This window comes from Lontra canadensis, unplaced genomic scaffold (assembly GCF_010015895.1).
Source record: "Lontra canadensis isolate GAN:19392208 unplaced genomic scaffold, GSC_riverotter_1.0 scaffold35, whole genome shotgun sequence".
Classification (NCBI taxonomy): domain Eukaryota; kingdom Metazoa; phylum Chordata; class Mammalia; order Carnivora; family Mustelidae; genus Lontra; species Lontra canadensis.
In genome coordinates, this window is record NW_022631029.1 from 8,137,862 (window position 1) to 8,155,209 (window position 17,348).

Sequence of the window (17,348 nt, forward strand, 5' to 3'; positions counted from 1 at the left end):
ACAGCGGGACCGAGCGTGTGCCCTAGGGCCTTGGTGAGGGGCCAGGACCTGGAGTGATGGGGAGCACGGGAGGCCTGGGAGCCAGAGAGGGCTGTAGAGAACCGGGTCTTCAGCCACTGCAAGGCTGTCCTGACATGGCCACAGCGGGGCTATGCTCCCTTTTCTGTCCCTGCCCCCGGCTTATTGTTCCACTCAGAAAACTGACTGGCTCAGGGAACAGGGGAAGGGTGCCTGCTGCTTCTGACCGGCTGACCAGTGTCCTGGGGCCCATCCCAGGGGTCAACAGGCTTGGGAGTCCGTGAACTGGCCGCCCCATTCCCAGCTTTCATGGGCTTGGCCTAATGAAAGATGCTAATTTCCCCTGCTCAGGTAGGAAGAGCCTGAGGTCCGGTCCTGCCCTCAGTCTGAGACCCACCCAGGGCGTTGAAGGGGCTGTTAGGCAGAGGGCTGTGCCCCGTTGCCGTGGCTCCAGCCCAGCCAGGAGGAATCCACCCTCCATCGCCTCTTCTGAGGTCCCAGATGTTGATGTCCGCTTGTCAAAGCCATCGTCTTTGGGCCACATACTTTCCTTTGGCTGGGCCTGGCTCTCCCTGGCACTGCTTGTGGGGATGCTCAGAGACGTTCTTCTTACCCATAGGGAAGTTTGAGGGAGTTCTGAGGCTGGGGCCTGTCTTCCTCCAGTCCTTGGTCCCAGGAAGGGCTCTGGGCACTGTGTAGACCTGGATGGACAAGAACAGGAGGCCCAGTGTTCTCTCAAAGCTTTGAGCCCAGCCTAGCCGGTTCAGAAGGTGCTGAGGTTCCTGGGCAGAGCTGGACAAGCCTGGACCTGGAGGCTGCTTCTGTTCCTCCCCTCACTCACTCTGCCCTACGGGGACAAGATGAGCGATTGGCTCATCTTGACAGGCAGCTGCGTCCCCAACTGTGTCCCCTCAGGAGATGGTCAAGCCAAAGCCTTTCTTCCTGCACGTGGGCAGCTGCCTGTGCCCTTGGGCTCCTAGGCTGAGGCACGCGTGGTCCATGGTGGGGCAGGAGAGCCTTGGTAGCTTATTCTGACTTGCCTTGGGTCAGGCCTCCACTGGAGCAACCCACTGTGATAGGGAAGACTGCTTTGGCTGTCATAGACCATATTTTCCAACACGCAGAAAGAGGCAACTCTAATGAAGACAAGTGACCTCCTCAGATGATGACCATGTGGCCCTCCAGGCCCCATACTACCACCCTTTAAGCCCTAGATCCAGTAGCTCACTGGAGGACAGCTGGCCTGGCTAGCTGGGGTGGGGAGATGGCACCCAGGGGTCACCCAGGGGAGCCAGAGGAGCTCCCATCTGGAGATTGCCAGGCACATAGCACTGCCACCTGATGCTGGGGCACGATGGGGCACCCTGATGCTAAGGGACTGTGAGTCCCCTTATCCCAGAGAGACCTCCTGGCCCACATGTCCTCATGCAGCAGGATGTGCACAGAGGAAAAGGGAAAACTGCCTCTGCCCAGGAATGTAACATTCCTGACAGCTCCTTTCAGCAGCCTCTGGGCCAGGCCAGGGGGAGGGCTGATTGTGCCTGAGCATGTCTCAGTCACAGGCTGACTCCGGGTGAGCACCTGGCTTCTGATCCGAGCCGCTCACCAGCTGCTTGGGTGTCCCCTTCCCGGACTCTGGAGCTTCTCCTTCTTGATAGCCCATGTCGCCCCCTGCCCCAGGTTATTTTTCCAGAGGAAATTTCAGAGGGAAACGGGATCTAGTTCTACTGCTTCCTTCTTTGTGTGCTCTGGATTCCCTGTCTAGAAAGAAGGTAAAAGGTTTTACAGCTCCGAGACGTTGAGGAAAATTGTCGTGCGTGTCCTGCTGTCTCCATGTCCTGCGCCCCTGCCACCTCCTTGGCCAGAACCACCCTTGCCCCCGCAGCATCTGATGGGTTCCATGAGCCTGACAGGGGAGGTGCTGGGGGTTCTGGTCCTACCTTCTCCCCACCCCAAAGCCGCTGCTTCCTTGCCTTTTGCTCCAAACAACAGTCAGGGTAGCCCAGATTCTCTAACTCCTTTCTCCTCATGGCTCTGCTTGGTTTTCTTTTCTTTTTGTTTTGTTTTGTTTTGTTTTTTGTTTAGTAGGCTCCATGCCCAGCGTGGAGCCCAATGCAGGGCTTGAACTCATGACCTTGAGATTGTGACCTGAGCTGAGACCAAGAGTCGGACACATCTCCACCTGAGCTGTGCAGGCGCCCCATGGCCCTGCTTGTTAATGCTGCTCTCCAGGGGACTCCTGGGGAAGGGGTGGGTGGGCAGCCATGATGCCTGCCTCCCATGGTTCCCACCAGCATTGTTGCTTTTCTTCACTATAACCAGGCCACGGGCCGTCTTTGATCTCCCCTCAGCAAATGGCCACTTGACATTCAGAGAAGTTGTGTGCCTCCCTATGACCTACTTTGTGTGTTTTTGGTTAGAGGCTCCTGATTTCTCAGTGGGTGTCCTGGACACATCGAGCCTTGGGAGTGAGGTGGCAGGCCGGCAGATAGGGGTGGGTCTGCCCTGGCTGTGTCTCCCACACCTGGCTCACCGAGGCTGGCCTGCCAGGCTTGGAATGACTGTGCTGTCTCTGGGCTGAGTGTGAGGCAGAGGGACCCGTGTCTGCATGTAGGCCCAGAGCTTGAGGGAAGGATGGACGAGGAAGCCTCACGGCCAGCTCCCCGATCGCCTATTAGACCGGCTCTGGCTCCACCTGAGACCAGAGCCGACTCTCCGGGCTGTTGTGTTTGGAATTTTCTTCAACATCTCGGAGCCGTAAAACCTTTTACCTTCTTTCTAGACAAGAAGTCTAGACCATACAATGAAGGAAGCAGTAGAACTAGATCCCCTTTCCCTCTGAAATTTCCTCTGGGGGGAAAAAAACATAACCATAGTGCTATTTAGTGAGTCATTTCATAATTAAGAGTTGTTGATTCCAAATTTTTTACCTATTTATCTTTCTGAAGGATAATAGTACCCTCTGGCTTAATTTTTAATTGGCTTTCAGTTAAAAATAGAGTTTGTGAAGAAATTAGTGGAATTGGAAATGTTATAGTAACACCGCCGGTTTCTGATCTTACTATAATTGCCAAAATACCAGCCATGCCCTTGAGAAGTCGGGCCTCCCTGGGCAAAGGGCCTGGCGCCTGTGATAAGCAGGGCTGGCCTGGGCTCACGTGAGGCAGGGCTGAAACGAGGGTGTCAGGCGAGAGGCCAGCAGCTGTCTCTGGGGACCGTGATCTCAGGAGGCCTGTCTCCTCCCCGTGGCATGGAGGTTTCTAAGAGAACCAGCGGAGACACCATACTTCACATACTTAGGCAAGGCTGAGCACACAGTCAGGAAATTGGAACCAGAGTGTCCTGACAGACAGTCTCCGTGCAGGGAAGGAGTCCCCGTCGGCCCCCAACCCTCTGGGTGTGAATCAACCCTGTGGCCAGTGCAAGACCCTGATCTCATGAGGGAGGCCCCATGGGAATGGACACGAGAAGAGCACAGCCCCACCAGAAAGGCGCCCGCTGGGGATGTCAGGGAGGGTTCCTCTTCTTGGAGGAGAGGCCCAGATAGGAGAAGCTTAAGCATGTCCGGACACAGGGAGGGGCAGGGTGGCAGCATCAGGAGAACAGTAGCACTGGGGACAGTCATGCCCGTAGTCCGGGGGCTGAGTCTTGGGCTCTTTATGTCTGGGCACCCCTTCTCTGGGTTTCTTGCCTGCTGCCTGTTGTCTGGCAGTGAGACTGGGGATGGGGATACGTTGGGCCCCGCAGCCGTCTGGAGGTGGGGTGGTATCACTGTAATCAGACTGACATGGGCCAGCTCTACATACCCAGATCGTGTCCTACGTGGTCATTCAGACCGTGGCAGGAGGTGCAAGGAGGGTGCCCAACATCCATTACCACCTCACCGGGCAACCTTGGCCCTGGAGGCACAGTAGCCAGTGGTCCTGGAAGATAGCAAGGCTCGTCGGCCTGTGGGGTATGCCACGAACTCTCAGACAGCTCGCTTCCCCTTCCTCACCCTGACCTCACCTCCCACCATGAGGTGGTGATTACCCTGGGGGCTACCTTCTTGCCCCCAGAAAGGAACTGGGCAGAGGGAGACAAGGGTTAGTGGCCATCAAGCCTCCCACTGTTCATTCCCAGGTCCCAGGTCATCCCCTGCCCACTTGCCAAGGGGGACAGGCAAAGGAGAAGCAGGCAGCAGCTCCCTGAAGGCTGGAGCTGGGTGGCGCTGGGACAGAAGAATATAGGAGAAGGTGTACAAGTGAACGAATGAATGAGGGGATAGACCCTAAAGGGGAGAGTGAATGAACAAATGAATGAGTGGAATAATGGAATGAATGGGTAGGGCAGAGCAGAGCGGGTATGCTGTAGGGGGCAGAGATGAGAGCGGAGTGAGAAAAGAAATCAGGACCTCTATTCCAACCCCCAGGCACAGAGCCTCCCCATGGCCTACCTCTTACCCCAATCGCATTCCCTGGAAGACTCAGGTCTGGGGCCAGGGCTCCTCAGGCCCCTCCAGTCCCCAGCGCTCTGCACCCAGAGAGCTGCCGCAGGGCCTCCAGCAGCCAGGTCCGGTGTTTATTTTTAGCCCTTACCTCCCATGCCTCCCCCTGCCTGCCTTCCCTCCCTTCCCTGCCGACTGCTACAGCAGAGCCAGGAGCAACAGGGCCAACCGGGCAGCCCCTCCTGCAGCCTGGTGACCTCCGTGAATAGCATGGGAAAGAACAAAACCCTGGGGAGCGTGTGACCACAAAGGCCGTGCTCTGCTCGGGGCTGGGCCTCTGGGCTTAGGTGAGCAGGCTGTGCTCTGAGCCCCTGGCGTGAGGTCTCTCTCATGAGGTCTCTCTCCGTTCAGACCATCCTTCCAAGGTGCCCTTGCTTCACTGGGGACTGTTGCGTCTGGGGCGGGGTCTGCAGACCAGTAGGGGGAAGAGGTTGCAAAGCCACCAGGGCGAGCCAGGGCAGATGACCCAACCTGCAGAGGCCTAGCCTGGAATGGCCTTGTGCAGGGACCCAGAGTGGAATCAGGACAGCATTGCCATAGGCCGCCCCCATTTCCCCCGGTCTGGCCCAGATCCTAACCCCATCTTGCTGATCCTGGGGCTTTTCTCATTTCCAGAATTCGCTTGGCCTCTGCCTATACCCCTCTTACCTTGCCAGGGTCTCTCTGTCCTCTCACAGTCCTCTGACCCAGGGGGATTTCCACTGTGTCCCCAGCGGACGTCAGAGGCACATGGGCAGGATTTCAAGCTCAGGCTCTGTGCTCTTCCGCGCCCCGTCTCTCTCAGGGCCTGGCTTCAGCCTGTCTAGCATTCTCCCCAGACACCCCTAGGGGTGACCAAGCCAAGTAATTCCAACACCCATTGCTTCCTAGGGGATTGTGTCAGGGTACACAGAGGGTCAGATAAGGTGCCCAGGGGTCAGTAGTGGGGTGAAGGCCGGCCCTGCAGAGAACAGGGTGAGTACACATAGGACTTGTGAAGGGTCACCTTCCATCACTGGGTCCCTCTGCTTAGGACCCATGCAGGCGATGGGGCCTCAGGGCAGAGTTGCAGCTCCAATCCAGGGAATGATCTCAAGGCCCAGAGCAACAAGGCCGTGGAGCAAGCCTATCCTTCAACATACACCAGGGACCTCCCACCTGCGTGGCCTGGCCTCTGCTGGGGCCCAGGCCAGAGATGTGATATGTAGCCCTGTGGGCAGGAAACTAGGGCAGAATGATTGATGTGGCCTCTGCCATAGTGGCCTGAGGATGCCAGGCTGAGGGCAGGCACTCGGGGGGCACCATGCTTCCGAGGATCTGCCAGCTGGGCTAGGATCTGACATGGGCTCGGGGCAGTGTGCAAGGTCAGTGTACTGAGGCTGCTTGCCCACTTTGGGCTGGTGAGGGTCAAGGGCCACCTCCCTGCCCTGTCTCCTGGCTCTGTGGTTCTGTTTCTTGTGGTTCTCCTCAATGGCCCAGCCTAGTGGCCATGCTGCTGGTAGGAGCCTAAGTGTCTGGCCACGTGGGATGAGCACCAGCAGGAAGGTCAGAGTCTCTGCTCCCTCCTCTAGGGCGAGAGCAGGCACAGGCATGTGGTTATTCTCTCTCCTACCTCACCCCTCTCTGGGCCATGACAGGGCCTCCGGTCTTGGCAAAAAGGAGTCCTGACTCTGGAGGAAGTTTCTGGGAGACATGCCCCTATCAGCCTCTGACCGGCTACAGAAATCACCCCCTTAGGGCCTGGGATGCTCAGACCTCACCCTTGTATAGACAGCTGGAGCTGGGGGAATCAGACTGCGTTTCTGGCATTCTAGGAACTTTACCACTCATATCTGTGTCACACTTGGATGACCGGTTTGGGGCTGCGGACTCCAGAAACGCTTCCTGCCAGCAACCTCAGTGTCCATCTTTGTCCTGGCTGCTTCTCCAGGCCCCAGCCCTGAGCCTGACAGAGGGGATGACCCTGAGGGTGGTGGACAGATGGCTGAGGGTTTGTTCTCCACCCAGCTCTGGAGGAAGCAGGGCCCCTGGCCTGAGTGTGGGCATACACAGTCCCCACCGGAGGACTAACCCTGAGCCCTGCGGGCAGGAGGCGGCTTCCACTTGAGAGTCTTTGCTGACCTTGGACAGGGAGACTTGGGCTGGGGGGTGTGGGCAGAGGGACTTACTCAGCCCCATCCTCCCAGCAGGGCTTCTTCCAGACAGCCTCCCCTGGCCCCAGGAGTCTGCAGCCCCTACTTGGGAAGGGTATGGGGAAGGATTGGGTCTGGGGCCACTCCTGGTTTCAGGGGCTCTGGACTATTGGACTCTGCACCAGCCCCCCCTCTTCCCCAGACTCACATGCTGCCTGTAGCCTCCCCTCCCCGGCTGGTCTCCTTTTCTGGCCAGGTAAGAAAGCTCTCTATGGGGTGAGGAAGGGACCCCTCTTCTTGGTTTATCATTTGAACTCTGAAGGATGGTGAGGTCTGTCATGTGGGGTCTTTTTCTCCTTGTGCCTTCGGGGTCATGCTTTAGAAGACGTTCTCTAGCTTACGGTTACAGAAATAGTCATGGAAACATTCTTTGAGTACTTAAAGGTCTTTGTGATTTTCATCAACCCCTTCCCTTTCCATGTCCTTACAGAAAACCGAGTGGCTCTGTCTGAACTGCCAAACTAAGCGGCTGCTGGAGGGCAGCCTGGGGGAGCCGACCCCCCTGCCGCTGCCCGCCTCCCAACAGCCCCCCGCAGGGGCCCCTCTCCGGGCGACGGGAGCAGCCCCTCCAAAGCAGAAAGGGCCACAAGGACCAGGCCAGCCATCAGGCCCCCCACCTGCCAAGGCCAGTCCCCTGTCCACCAAGGCCAGCCCCCAGGCCAAGCCCGCCAGGGCTTCTGAACCCGGCAAGACCCTGGGCGGTGCCCAGGAAAAGAAGACAGGAATCCCAGCTAAAGCCGAGCCTGGGCCGAAACCCCCTCCAGAGACTACCCTGCCCCCTGGGACTCCCAAAGGAAAGACGGTGCCCCGAAGGACTGAACCTGCCACCCCTGTCGTCAAGGCTGTTCCAGAAGCCCCCAAGGCTGGGGAGTCGGAGGTCAGTCCCACTCACTTCCTGGGAACCCTATCTCTCAGGCGGTCTAGTCTAGGGAAGGGCTTGGTTCTCTGGGATGTAGGCCTGGTGCAGGCCCCTTGGGGCCATGGAGGAGGTAAGGGAGGCCTGGATGAGGCCCCTGGTGCAGGCCCCTTGGGGCCATGGAGGAGGTAAGGGAGGCCTGGATGAGGCCCCAGTGGGCCTGGAGCCTGTGAGTTCTAGGCTAGTCCTGTGTCTGACACATAGTTGAATGCTCTGGTGGGTTTTGCTACCATTCAACCTCATAGAGTTGCTCTTTGAGAACCTACGACTGCTTGGGGTTCCCAAGGCCAGACACATGGAGGATGGTGGGCCATGGTGCACAGGGAGCTGGAGGGCCCCTTCCTCGGGGTGGACAGAGAGGGCTGGGCTTCCCCAGCGAGCTTGTCTGCCGCAGTGAGTCAAGAGTCTGCTTCTCACCCTGCTGCAGGAGCTGGCGGGAAAGCCGTACTCTCAGGACCTGTCTCGGAGCCCACAGAGCCTCAGCGACACAGGCTACTCCTCGGATGGCGTCTCCAGCTCCCAGAGCGAGATCACAGGCGTCGTACAGCAGGAGGTGGAGCAGTTGGACAGCGCAGGGGTGACGGGGCCTCGCCCGCCCAGCCCCTCCGAGCTCCACAAGGTGGGCAGCAGCATGCGGCCCTCACTGGAAGCCCAGGGCCCAGCCCCCCGGGCCGAGCCGAGCAAGCCGCCCAGGAGCAGTGCTGGCGAGCAGAAGCGGAGGCCCCACTCCTTGTCCATCATGCCGGAGGCCTATGACTCGGATGAAGAGCTGGAGGAAATCCTGGAGGAGGAGGAAGACTCCCTGGAGTGGGGGCCCCAGAGGGAGCAGCCGGACACAGCCGAGTCCTCGGACGACTTTGGCAGCCAGCTGAGACACGACTACGTGGAGGACAGCAGTGAGGGTGGCTTGTCCCCTCTCCCACCCCAGCCCCCAGCCCGGGCAGCAGAGCTGACTGACGAGGAGTTCATGCGACGGCAGATCCTGGAGATGAGCGCGGAGGAAGACAACCTAGAGGAGGAAGACACCGCCCCCTCTGGGCGTGGCCCGGCCAAACACGTTGCCCAGAAGGGTGGCCCCAGGCCGCGGCCAGAGCCTAGTCAAGACCAGGGGGCTCCGCCTAAGAGGCGGCTGCCGCACAACGCCACGACGGGCTACGAGGAGCTGCTCTCTGAGGGAGGCCCAGCGGAGGCCGGGGATGGCACTGGGGCCCTGCAGGGCGGGCTCCGCCGCTTCAAGACCATCGAGCTCAACAGCACGGGCAGCTACGCCCACGAGCTAGACCTGGGCCAGGGCCCCGACCCCGGCTTGGAGCGGGAGCCCGAGCTGGAGATGGAGAGCCTGACGGGCTCGCCCGAGGACCGCTCCCGCGGGGAACACTCATCCACGCTGCCGGCCTCCACGCCCAGCTACACTTCGGGGACCTCTCCCACCTCTCTGTCCTCGCTGGAGGAGGACAGCGACAGCAGCCCCAGCCGCCGGCAGCGGCTGGAGGAAGCCAAGCAGCAGCGCAAGGCCCGGCACCGCTCCCACGGGCCCCTGCTGCCCACAATCGAGGACTCCTCGGAGGAGGAGGAGCTGCGGGAGGAGGAGGAGCTGCTGCGGGAGCAGGAGAAGATGCGGGAGGTGGAGCAGCAGCGCATCCGCAGCACAGCCCGCAAGACCCGGCGGGACAAGGAAGAGCTGCGGGCCCAGCGGCGGCGGGAGCGCTCCAAGACTCCCCCGAGCAACCTGTCGCCCATCGAGGACGCCTCCCCGACGGAGGAGCTGAGGCAGGCGGCCGAGATGGAGGAGCTCCATCGCTCCTCCTGCTCTGAGTACTCGCCCTCCCCCTCCCTCGACTCAGAGGCCGAAGCCCTGGATGGCGGCCCCACCAGGCTCTACAAGTCGGGCAGCGAGTACAACCTGCCCACCTTCATGTCCCTCTACTCGCCGACGGAGGCACCCGAGGGCAGCTCGGCTCCTCCCAGCTCCGGCAGGCCCCTCAAGAGCGCAGAAGAGGCCTACGAGGAGATGATGCGCAAGGCCGAGCTGCTCCAGCGACAGCAGGGGCAGGTGGCCGGTGGCCCCTCCCAGCCCTGCGGCCCGCGGAGCCAGGGCACCTTTGAGTACCAGGACACCCCCGACCAAGACTATGAACACGACGCACAGCCTGCCTCCGAGGGCCCAGCGGCCAGCCTGGGGGCGGCGGTGTATGAGGAGATCCTGCAGACATCGCAGAGCATTGCCCGCATGAGGCAGGCCTCCTCCCGGGACCTGGCCTTTGCAGAGGACAAGAAGAAGGAGAAGCAGTTTCTGAATGCGGATAGTGCATACATGGACCCGATGAAGCAAAATGGTGGGCCGCTCACCCCTGGCACCAGTCCTACCCAGCTCGCAGCCCCCGTGTCCTTCTCCGGCTCCACCTCCTCAGACAGTGGTGGCAGCCGAGTCATTCCTGATGTCCGCGTGACTCAGCATTTTGCAAAGGAGCCTCAGGACCCCCTCAAGCTTCACAGCTCCCCTGCGTCCCCCAGCTCTGCCTCTAAGGAGGTAGGCGTGTCCTTCTCCCAGGGCCCTGGCGCCCCAGCCACCTCAGCCGTGGCTCCTTGTCCAGCCGGCCTGCCACGAGGTTATATGACTCCCACCTCCCCAGCAGGCTCTGAGCGCAGCCCTTCACCATCTTCTGTAGGCCACAGCTATGGACAGAGCCCAGCCACTGCCAACTATGGGTCCCAAACTGAGGAGCTACCCCAGGCCCTCAGTGGCCCCGTCAGTGGGCGGGCTGTCAGAGACAAGCCCCTGAGCGTGAGTGATGGGGAGGGCGGCCCCCACAAGGCCTCCCGGGGGTATTCCTACCTCACCGGCTCCAGCCCACCTCTCTCTCCATCTTCTCCCTCAGAGAGTCCCACATTCTCCCCTGGCAAGCTGGGGCCAAGGGCCACAGCCGAGTTCTCTACACAGACGCCAAGCCCGACTCCCGCCTTGGACATGCCTCGGACCCCTGGGGCCCCAAGCCCGGCACCCATGGTGGCTCAGGGCACACAAACGCCACACCGACCCAGCACCCCTCGCCTGGTCTGGCAGCAGTCCTCTCAGGAGGCCCCCTTTATGGTCATCACTCTGGCATCAGATGCCTCCAGCCAGACCAGGATGGTGCATGCCAGTGCCTCCACCTCCCCAGTCTGTTCGCCCACCGACACCCAGCCCACCGCCCACAGCTACAGCCAGACGACACCTCCAAGTGCATCCCAGCAGCCCCCAGAGCCACCTGGACCACCCGGCTTCCCACGGGCACCCAGCGCTGGTACGGAGGGGCCCTTGGCAGTATATGGCTGGGGCGCCCTCCCTGCTGAGAACATCTCCTTGTGCCGGATTTCCTCTGTCCCCGGGACATCTAGGGTGGAGCCAGGCCCCCGGCCTCCGGGCAGTGCTGTGGTAGACCTCCGCACAGCTGTCAAGCCCACGCCCATCATCCTTACTGATCAGGGCATGGACCTGACCTCTCTTGCCGTGGAAGCAAGGAAGTATGGGCTTGCCCTGGATCCAATCCCAGGACGGCAGTCGACTGCCGTGCAGCCTTTGGTCATCAACCTCAACGCCCAGGAGCAGACCCATGCCTTCCTCAGCACCTCCACCACCGTGAGCATCACCATGGCCTCATCTGTGCTCATGGCTCAGCAAAAGCAGCCTGTGGTCTATGGAGACCCCTTTCAGAGCCGGCTTGACTTTGGCCAGGGTGCAGGCAGCCCAGTATGTCTGGCACAGGTCAAGCAGGTAGAACAGGCCGTCCAGACGGCCCCATACCGAGGCGGGCCCCGTGGAAGACCTAGGGAGGCCAAGTTTGCCAGGTATAACCTGCCCAACCAGGTAGCACCTCTGGCCAGAAGGGACGTTTTAATCACTCAGATGGGCACTGCCCAGAGTGTTGGCCTCAAGTCAGGTCCCATGCCAGAGCCTGGCACTGACCCCCACCGGGCTGCCCCCGCAGAGCTGCGGTCACATGCTCTGCCCGGTGCCAGGAAGCCGCACACAGTGGTGGTGCAGATGGGAGAGGGCGCAGCAGGCACTGTGACCACACTGCTCCCCGAGGAGCCTGCAGGTGCACTGGACCTGACTGGGATGAGGCCTGAGAGCCAGATGGCGTGCTGTGACATGGTCTACAAGTTCCCCTTTGGCAGTAGCTGCACAGGCACCTTCCACCCCACCCCCAGCGCCCCTGAGAAGAGTGTGGCTGACATCGCTCCACCTGGCCAGAGCGGCGGCCCCTTCTACAGTCCCCGGGACCCGGAGCCTCCCGAGCCCCCCACCTACAGGGCACAGGGGGTAGCGGGGCCCGGGCCCCATGAGGAGCAGAGGCCCTACCCACAGGGCCTCCACGGCAGGCTCTACTCCTCCATGTCTGACACCAATTTGGCTGAGGCGGGCCTCAACTACCATGCACACAGAATAGGGCAGCTCTTCCCGGGCCCCGGACGAGACTCTGCTGTGGACCTCAGCTCGCTGAAGCATTCCTACAGCCTGGGCTTTGTGGATGGACGCTACCTGGGGCAGGGCTTGCAGTATGGCTCGTATACAGACCTGCGTCATCCCACGGACGTTCTGACTCACCCACTTCCTATGCGCCGCTACAGTTCGGTGTCAAACATCTACTCAGACCACAGGTATGGCCCGCGGGGAGATGCTGCTGGCTTCCAGGAGGCTAGCCTGGCTCAGTACAGTGCCACCACTGCCCGCGAGATCAGCCGCATGTGTGCGGCCCTCAACTCCATGGACCAGTATGGAGGGCGGCATGGCGGTGGTGGCGGCGGTGGCCCTGACCTCATGCAGTATCAGCCCCAGCCCGGGCCTGGGCTCAGCGCCCCGCAGGGTCTGGCTCCCCTCAGACCCGGCCTCCTTGGGAACCCCACCTTCCCGGAGGGCCACCCAAGTCCTGGGAGCCTGGCTCAGTATCGGCCTGCGGTAGGCCAGGGAACGGCAGTCAGACAGCTGCTGCCGTCCACAGCCACCGTGCGTGCCGCCGACGGCATGATCTACTCAACTATCAACACTCCAATTGCTGCAACACTGCCCATAACCACCCAGCCCGCCTCAGTCCTGCGGCCCATGGTGCGCCGTGGCATGTACAGGCCTTACGTGTCTGGCGGAGTCACCGCTGTGCCGCTCACCAGCCTGACACGCATGCCCGTGATTGCCCCCCGGATACCTCTTGGGCCCACCGGGGTGTACCGATATCCCGCACCAAGCAGATTCCCTGCTGCTTCCAGTGTTCCACCTGCTGAGGGGCCTGTCTACCTGGGGAAACCCGTGGCTGCCAAGGCCCCGGGGGCTGGGGGCACACCCAGGCCAGAGCTGCCTGCAGGGGTGGCTCGGGAAGAGCCCCTTTCCACGGCCACCCCGGCCGCCGCCAAGGAGGCCCTCGCAGCCCCAGCCCCAGCTCCGGCCCCGCTGGCCACCCAGAAGCCACCTGGAGATGCTGCTCTGGGGGGCGGCGTTGGGGCCCCCAGCCGGCCTGGGCTGGAGAAGGAGGACGCCGCACAGGAGGAGCGGCAGCGGAAGCAGCAGGAGCAGCTGCTCCAGCTGGAGCGCGAGCGTGTGGAGTTGGAGAAGCTGCGGCAGCTGCGGCTGCAGGAGGAGCTGGAGCGGGAGCGCGTGGAGCTGCAGCGGCACCGAGAGGAAGAGCAGCTGCTAGTGCAGCGGGAGCTGCAGGAGCTGCAGACCATCAAGCACCACGTGCTGCAGCAGCAACAGGAGGAGCGGCAGGCTCAGTTCGCGCTGCAGCGGGAGCAGCTGGCGCAGCAGCGCCTGCAGCTGGAGCAGATCCAGCAGCTGCAGCAGCAGCTGCAGCAGCAGTTAGAAGAGCAGAAGCAGCGGCAGAAGGCCCCCTTCCCCGTCGCCTGCGAGGCACCGGGCCGGGGGCCTCCCCCCGCGGCCCCAGAGCTGGCTCAGAATGGCCAGTACTGGCCACCTCTGAGCCACACAGCCTTCATCGCCGTGGCAGGGCCAGAGGGGCCCGGGCTGCATCGGGGCCTCCCCAGCTCCGCCTCGGACATGTCACTGCAGACTGAGGAGCCATGGGAGGCGGGCCGCGGCGGCATCAAGAAGCGGCACTCTATGCCTCGCCTGCGCGATGCCTGCGAGCAGGAGTCGGGCCCCGAGCCCTGCACGGTCAGGAGGATCGCGGACAGCAGTGTGCAGACGGACGACGAGGAGGGGGAGGGCCGCTACCTCTTGACCCGGAGGCGCCGGGCGCGGCGGAGCGCTGACTGCAGCGTGCAGACGGACGACGAGGACAGTGCTGAGTGGGAGCAGCCCGTGCGCCGCCGCCGGTCCCGACTTTCCCGCCACTCAGACTCGGGCTCCGACAGCAAGCATGATGCTGCTGCCTCGCCATCCCCTGCGGCTGCCACTGCCAGGGCCATGAGCAGCGTGGGCATCCAGACCATCAGTGACTGCTCCGTGCAGACGGAGCCCGACCAGCTGCCCAGGGTCTCTCCGGCCATCCACATCACGGCCGCGACCGACCCCAAGGTGGAGATTGTACGGTACATCTCGGCGCCAGAGAAGACTGGGCGTGGGGAGAGCCTGGCCTGCCAGACAGAGCCCGAGGGGCAGCCCCAGGGTGTGGCTGGGCCCCAGCTTGTAGGGCCGACCGCCATCAGCCCCTACCTGCCTGGCATCCAGATCATCGCCCCGGGGCCCCTGGGCAGATTTGAAAAAAAGAAGCCGGATCCCCTGGAGATTGGCTACCAGGCCCAGCTGCCCCCGGAGTCCTTGTCACAGCTCGTGAGCCGCCAGCCTCCCAAGTCCCCCCAGGTCCTCTACTCACCGGTCTCACCCCTGTCCCCCCACCGACTCCTGGACACCTCCTTTGCTTCCAGTGAGAGGCTGAACAAGGCTCACGTGAGTCCCCAGAAGCACTTCACGGCTGACAGTGCTCTCCGCCAGCAGACGCTGCCTCGCCCCATGAAGACCCTGCAGCGGTCCTTGTCCGACCCTAAGCCCCTCAGCCCCACCGCCGAGGAGTCTGCCAAAGAGAGGTTCTCCCTCTACCAGCACCAGGGGGGACTGGGTAGCCAGGTATGGGCACAGGGCCTGGTCCAGGGTGGGACAGGGGTCTCTGTCTAGCCTGAGGGCCCCACAGGGAGGGGTATCTCCTGGGGGGGTGGGGGCGGTGGAGTCACCTCCAGTTCCAGAAGCCCAGAGGAAGGAGTTGAGGATGAGGACTAGACCTTCCTCAGTGCACACCTGGTGGAGTGGGTAGCCCGGCAAAGACAGCTGGACAAATACACACTCGTGCCCTGCCCCCATAGCCACCCATCCAGACGCCACTGGAAACCTCAGCCTTCCCTCAGCACTGCCTCCTCAGGGCCGTACCTGATCCAGCCCCTAGCACTTCCCTCCCCAGACCGGGCCCCTCCCATTCCTAACCTCCAATGTGGATGTGGCCTTAGAAAATCAGCAACGCTGACCCAGCCGGGCTGCTCCCTTCTACCCAGCCCCGTCCTGGCTGCCATGGCCCCACAGGAAGCCCAAGCCCCGGGCCTGGCCTTCAAGGTCTATCCCAACAGGCTGCAGTGTGCTCTTGGTCTTCTCTTGTCCCCTGCTCCTCTATGACCCTCAGTAAATCTGCTTACACTCCTGTCTGCTCCTCTAGGCAGGGATCCCTGCAGCATGAACCTACCACTGCCTGTGGCTTTAGTTGCCAAAGAGTGCCCTGCAACTGGGCGAGGTGCCCTGTTGCCGGCTGCCATGCAGGTGGAGATGGGAGGTGCAAGGGCCTAATGCCAAGGATTTGGGGAACCAGGGTGAGGAATGTGGGCTTTTTTGTAGGCCCTTGGAGCCTCTGCAGCTTTCAGGCAGGTGAGAGACGGCAAGATGGGTATTTTTTTAAAATAAGATTTTATCTATTTATTTGAGAAAGAGACTAGGAGTGGGGGGTAGGTGCAGAGGGAGAGGGTGAAGCAGACTCCTCACTGAGCAGGGAGCCCTCTGTGGGGCTCCATCCCAGGATCCCGAGATCAAGACCTGAGTCGAAAGCAGATGCTTAACCGACTGAGCGGACCACTCCGGTGCCCCAAGATGAGTATTTCAGAAAGCTTCCTGGGCAGAATGTGGGCAGATGGGCTGAAAGACCGCACGATGGCCCTGGGGGAAAAGGGTGGAACTGGAGGCATCAGTGAGGTATGTCTACCTGTTTCCTGGGTGTGATGCAGAGAAGAGGGTGGGGCCTCGAGGTGGCATTCTGGAAGGGATGAGCTTAGGTAGTGGAGAGCCCTGGGGTGTGCAGGCCAGAGAGCATAGTGATGGAATCAGGAGTCAGGGTGCCTCACCCTTGTGGTGCCTCACCATGATGGGCACTCGTGGTGTGCAACCAAAATAACAAAACGTGAACAATAGAGTGAAGAGTTCAAAAAGTAACATTTATAGGGGCACCTGGGAGGCTGAGTCAGTTAATCGTCCCACTGTTGATCTCAGCTCAGGTCTTGATCTCAGGGTTGTGAGTTCAAGCCCCACAGTGGTTTCCATGTCCAAAGTGAAATTTATTTCTTTATTCATTTTTAAAGATTTTATTTATTTATTTGGCAGAGAGAGAGCACAAGCAGAGGGAACAGCAGGCAGAGGGAGAGGGAGAAGCAGGCTCCCTGGTGAGCAGGGAGCCCAACATGGAGCTTGATCCCAGGACCTTGGGATCATGACCTGAGCCAAAGGCAGACACTTAACTAACTGAGCTACCCAGGCTCCCCATGAAATTTATTATTAAAGGCCTACTCATTGTTCTAAGTTCTGGGACACACTATCATTTCCTTTATAATGACATGTGAGAGTGGGCCGGAGATTTTTATGTAGTTTCTTGGCAATGTGAAAAGCAAGAAGCCCAATGTCAGGCTCTGGTGTATTTTGGGGACTTGGGTGGTTCATGAAAACACAAAGGCCTGGGGCACTTTGGGAAGGCTCAGAGCTAGAGACAAAGGCCCCAGTGTAAGCTTTCCAGCGACGTGGACCTTCAGGCAATGTGGAACATCAGGGCAGGCAAGGAAAGCTGGAGGGTAGGGGGACAGAAGCGTTAGGAAGCCTGGACCAGGAAGCCATGCAGCCAGAGATAGAGCCAGAGAGGCCCTAAAGGGGAGCTGGTAGCCCCAGAGAGTGGCGGCTCATGGGGACGTGGAAGGAACTGAGGACCAGGCAGAGAGCATAGTGCAGAGGGTTTGGCAGATGGTGGCACAGGGCAGCTAGTTGGATGGGTCATTTAGAAGAGGAGTACGGCAGGAGGCAGGAAAAGACCCAGAGCCTACAGTAACTGACATATAGTCAGCATGTGCCCCTTCCCATGATCCTCTAGGGAGCCTGCTGGGCACCCAGGAGCCACTCCATTTTTGTCCATGGCCCTCCACTTGCCCTTGGTCCCCACCGGCTGCTAGACCTAACCCCAGAGTCAGACTGTACCCTCCTCACCCCAGGACACTCCGTGGGAGACAGAGAGTGGCCAGCCCTCAGGACACCAGGGCAGGGATTCTCAGAGCCCCTGCGTGCTAGAGGTTCTCGGAGGCAGGCCAGTCCTAGAGACCAGCACAGAGGGGCACCTGGTCCTCCCTTCCCCTGCTGCTGCCCTAAGTGCTGGGAGGGAGAAGGGCTGTGAAAGGATCGCTGGACAGCGGTGATCTCCACCAGTGCGGGGACAGGGCCGGCCTCAAGGCTGCCTGGTGAATCAGAGCACCCACTGTATGGGGGCAAGCCTCTGCCCCAACCCAAGCCAGGGCTCTTCCACCTTTTGCCCCA

General features: G+C 61.0%; 1 protein-coding gene across 2 annotated transcripts in view; it reads left to right on the top strand.

Annotated features, from left to right (window-relative positions):
* Nucleotides 1-17,348, top strand: part of BSN (bassoon presynaptic cytomatrix protein) — a 90,606-nt gene that overhangs the window by 65,486 nt on the left and 7,772 nt on the right. For both annotated transcript variants that reach the window (XR_004383905.1, XM_032868062.1), the window contains exons 4-5: nt 7,106-7,552; nt 8,019-14,648. Coding sequence is in view for 1 of the 2 variants with exons in the window: in XM_032868062.1 (XP_032723953.1) it covers nt 7,106-7,552; nt 8,019-14,648 (7,077 nt within the window). In the remaining variant the exon portion in view is untranslated. The remainder of the gene's footprint in view (nt 1-7,105; nt 7,553-8,018; nt 14,649-17,348) is intronic.